Raw genomic sequence first — 3,129 nt, 5'->3', positions numbered from 1 at the left:
CCTACCATTTAACCCTAATGATAACATTTAACTCTAACCCTAACCCTAAAATTTAACTCTAACCCTAACATTTAACCCTAACATTTACCCCTAACCCTAACTCTAAGATTTAACACTATCCTTTACATGCATTTACATTTTGGACACATAAAGGTTCCTGCACTACTTTAATGAGGCTTTGATGCTACTTGAGTGACAGAGAGTATAAAATCGCATCAGATTCGCACTCCAGAAATGTCATACTCTCCTATTAGCCAAAAGAAAAAAAAAAAAAAAAAAAACACAAAAAGAAAAACACATCAAAAACGCATAAAACGCAAAACGTGCTGGAAAAATGCATCAACCGCAACCTGCATAGATGTGAACCTAGCCTAAAAGCAAACCAGTCAAGTCTTTTGTACATTATTCTGCTCCAGCAATGTTCTTCAAGGAGACATACCGTCATCAAAGTACAAGTCTGTATCAGTCTGCTTAATGCGGTAAAAGATAAAAATAGATAATTGACTGCTAAATGTAAATTCCCAGACTAAACACACGCATTGCATTTCCCTCAGCCAGCGTATAGCGAGCGCTCGGTGTATGCAGTGCGGTGGCCGGCCATGAATACGGCACTGGGATGCAATCTTTTCTATTTATATCCATTACTTTTTCTGAGCAGCACTGCTCTGTTTAGGTGGCTTGTAGGAAAAACTTTGAGAACAATTCCTAGTAGTGTGTGTGCCTCTCTCAGCCCCCTTGGTGGGGGGAGTTGGAAGGGGTGGGGCTTGGAGGAGGAAAAAAAAAAAAAAGCTTCAGACAGAGCTGGAAAGGCAGCAGAGAGGCAAGTGCTGGCTTTGGTGTCATTGTGCTGCACGGGGAGGCGAGCTCTCCGTCACAACATGCTCTGCACAACCAGAAGCTGAGCCAAGTGAGCAGAGACTCCGGTGTGTCTCCAAAAAGAGAGCATCATGAGGACCACCGTCAGAGGTTGCTGAACGCGCACTTTAAGACTTCACCTGAGTGGACAGATCTCCACTGTGTGCAAAGGAATTGCCACTGTCCTCTCCAGTGCTCACTTTTTTCGCTCTGCACTGCATGGATTATAGTTTTGGTCTTCTGCACAAGTTGTGATCTTCTCCGAGCAGCCATGGAGAGCGAGGAAGAGTGGAAGATCTCGGTATGGCTGTGCCAGGAAGAGAAGATGGTTTCGGGGCTCACCAGACGCACCACCTGTGCCGACGTGGTTAAAGTCCTGCTTGAGGACCACAACCAGAAGCAGCCTGAAGAAGGGTCCATGCTGTTGGGGCCTCCTCACTCTTACTGCATTGTGGAAAAGTGGAGGGGGTTCGAGAGGATACTTCCCAACAAAACTAAAATATTAAGACTTTGGACGGCTTGGGGAGAGGAGCAGGAAAACGTCAGGTTTGTGCTGGTTCGGAACGAAGCTTCGCTGCCTAATATAGGTCCCAGGAGCGCCGAAGCTAAGGTGGTCCTTAGCAGGGAAAGCCCATGTCCTTTCAGAGGAACTACAAATCCCACGGCGGTGCTGACCCAAGAAAGGCAGCGCAGGGTGGTGAGAAAGGCTTTCCGAAAGCTGGCCAAGATGAACAGGAAGCGGCAGGAGAGTTTATCCAGAGAGTCCAACGCCGTGGAGAAGATGGAAACGCTGGTCCATCTGGTCCTCTCCCAGGATCACACCATCCGTCAGCAGGTGCAGCGGATCAAGGATCTGGACAGAGACATAGACAGGCATGAGGCTAAAATCCATTTTGACAGGATGAAAAGACACGGGGTTAACTACGTCCAGGACACCTACCTGGTCGGGGTGGTCCCTGAAAAGGCTTGTGACAGCGGTAAAGAGGACAAAGGTCCTTCAGACCAGCTTTTTGTTGACTTTGAGGACTATGCTCAGCAATGCGAGGGGGTCCTATTACTGCAAGATCAAATAACGCAGCAGGAGGCATTGATCGAGCAGATTACTGCCCAAATCCAAGAGGAGCTAAACAAAAGGTGGATGGACCGGCGTCAAGAGGAACTGTCCTCAAAAGACCAGGACACGGACTCTACCAGCGGCGACCTGGCGGACTGTGAAAACGAACTCTTCCTGGAGAACGAACGGGTTAAAACGGAGCTCAGTACCAGCCTCTACATAGGACTGAGGTTGAACACCGACCTGGAGGCTGTCAAGGCCGATTTGGAGTACACCCAAGAAGTGTGGGACGAGAAGGAGAAAGAACTGCAAAGCCTTTTGCAGAGCATGAGTGCCATGGAACTGTCTGAACCTCAGGAGGGCTCTGGGGAGCTCAGTCCAGGGTGCTCCCAGGTCGTAGAGAGGAGCTCTGTGGACAGTCCAAAAGTTTGGGCCAAGAAAGAGGTGGAAAGGTGTACAAACTGCGAAGGGAACGATGAAGACTCAGACACGGGATTAAGTTCCATGCATAGCCAGGACTCTGATTCTGCACAAGTCTGTGAATCTTTGGTATAGCTGACGTTCCCTGTTGATGCCTCTGGGGGCACAGGGATGGAGGGGGGGGGGGGGGGGAGACACAAGTGCTATTTAATTCCTGTTGTTGGAAGGTCCACCTTGGCGTCTATATCAAGCAGATCACAGTCATACGTGAACTTTCCAATGTTTAACCGTTTTTCTATTTGCACATCACTGGCAAAAGCACATTTGAAACTCTGGGAACTCTTCCCCTGGAATGTAAGGTTTATTTTGTAGTCGGACTGTAACCTTTCTATATTATTTGCGCAGTATAATGCACATAAAAAAAAAAAAACACGCAGGAAAACAATTTTTCTCCTGGCTTGACAACCCTAGAAAGCCCCTAGGTACAAGTTTGTAAGCTTATTTTTTTAAATAAATATTTGCTAAATGATGATTTAGCGCACTTAATGTTTATTTTAATGTAATTGTTTTTTTTATTATTTAATTTTATTAAGATATTTATTATTTTATTTAAGATAGAAACATAGAAGAGAAAAAAGACAGAGTAGTCCATCGAGTCTGCCCTTTTTTTTTTTTTTTTTTTTTACATGTTCTGTATAATTTATTTTGTATTTTTTTTTATTTTTTTTATTATTTATTCTGTTTAACTGTTTTTAACTTTTTTGCCTGAATATAGATCTATGTTTGTAGGATTCATGTTA

General features: G+C 45.1%; 1 protein-coding gene across 1 annotated transcript; it reads left to right on the top strand.

Moving 5' to 3' along the window:
• The first annotated feature begins 588 nt into the window (after window positions 1-588).
• On the top strand, window positions 589-2,881 carry RASSF10 (Ras association domain family member 10). Its single transcript, XM_073604052.1, has one exon. It carries the CDS (start codon window positions 1,127-1,129, stop codon window positions 2,462-2,464), a length of 1,338 nt encoding a protein of 445 aa, XP_073460153.1. The 5' UTR covers window positions 589-1,126; the 3' UTR covers window positions 2,465-2,881.
• Window positions 2,882-3,129: the final 248 nt, after the last annotated feature.

Source organism: Aquarana catesbeiana, linkage group LG11, assembly GCF_042186555.1.
Source record: "Aquarana catesbeiana isolate 2022-GZ linkage group LG11, ASM4218655v1, whole genome shotgun sequence".
Classification (NCBI taxonomy): domain Eukaryota; kingdom Metazoa; phylum Chordata; class Amphibia; order Anura; family Ranidae; genus Aquarana; species Aquarana catesbeiana.
Note: the sequence above shows the minus strand (reverse complement) of the source record. Positions and strands in the feature narration are given on the sequence as shown.

Bases quoted from the DNA above. Each gene is read 5' to 3' on its own strand.
- RASSF10 (XM_073604052.1), top strand. From the start codon at position 1,127: ATGGAGAGCGAGGAAGAGTGGAAGATCTCGGTATGGCTGTGCCAGGAA.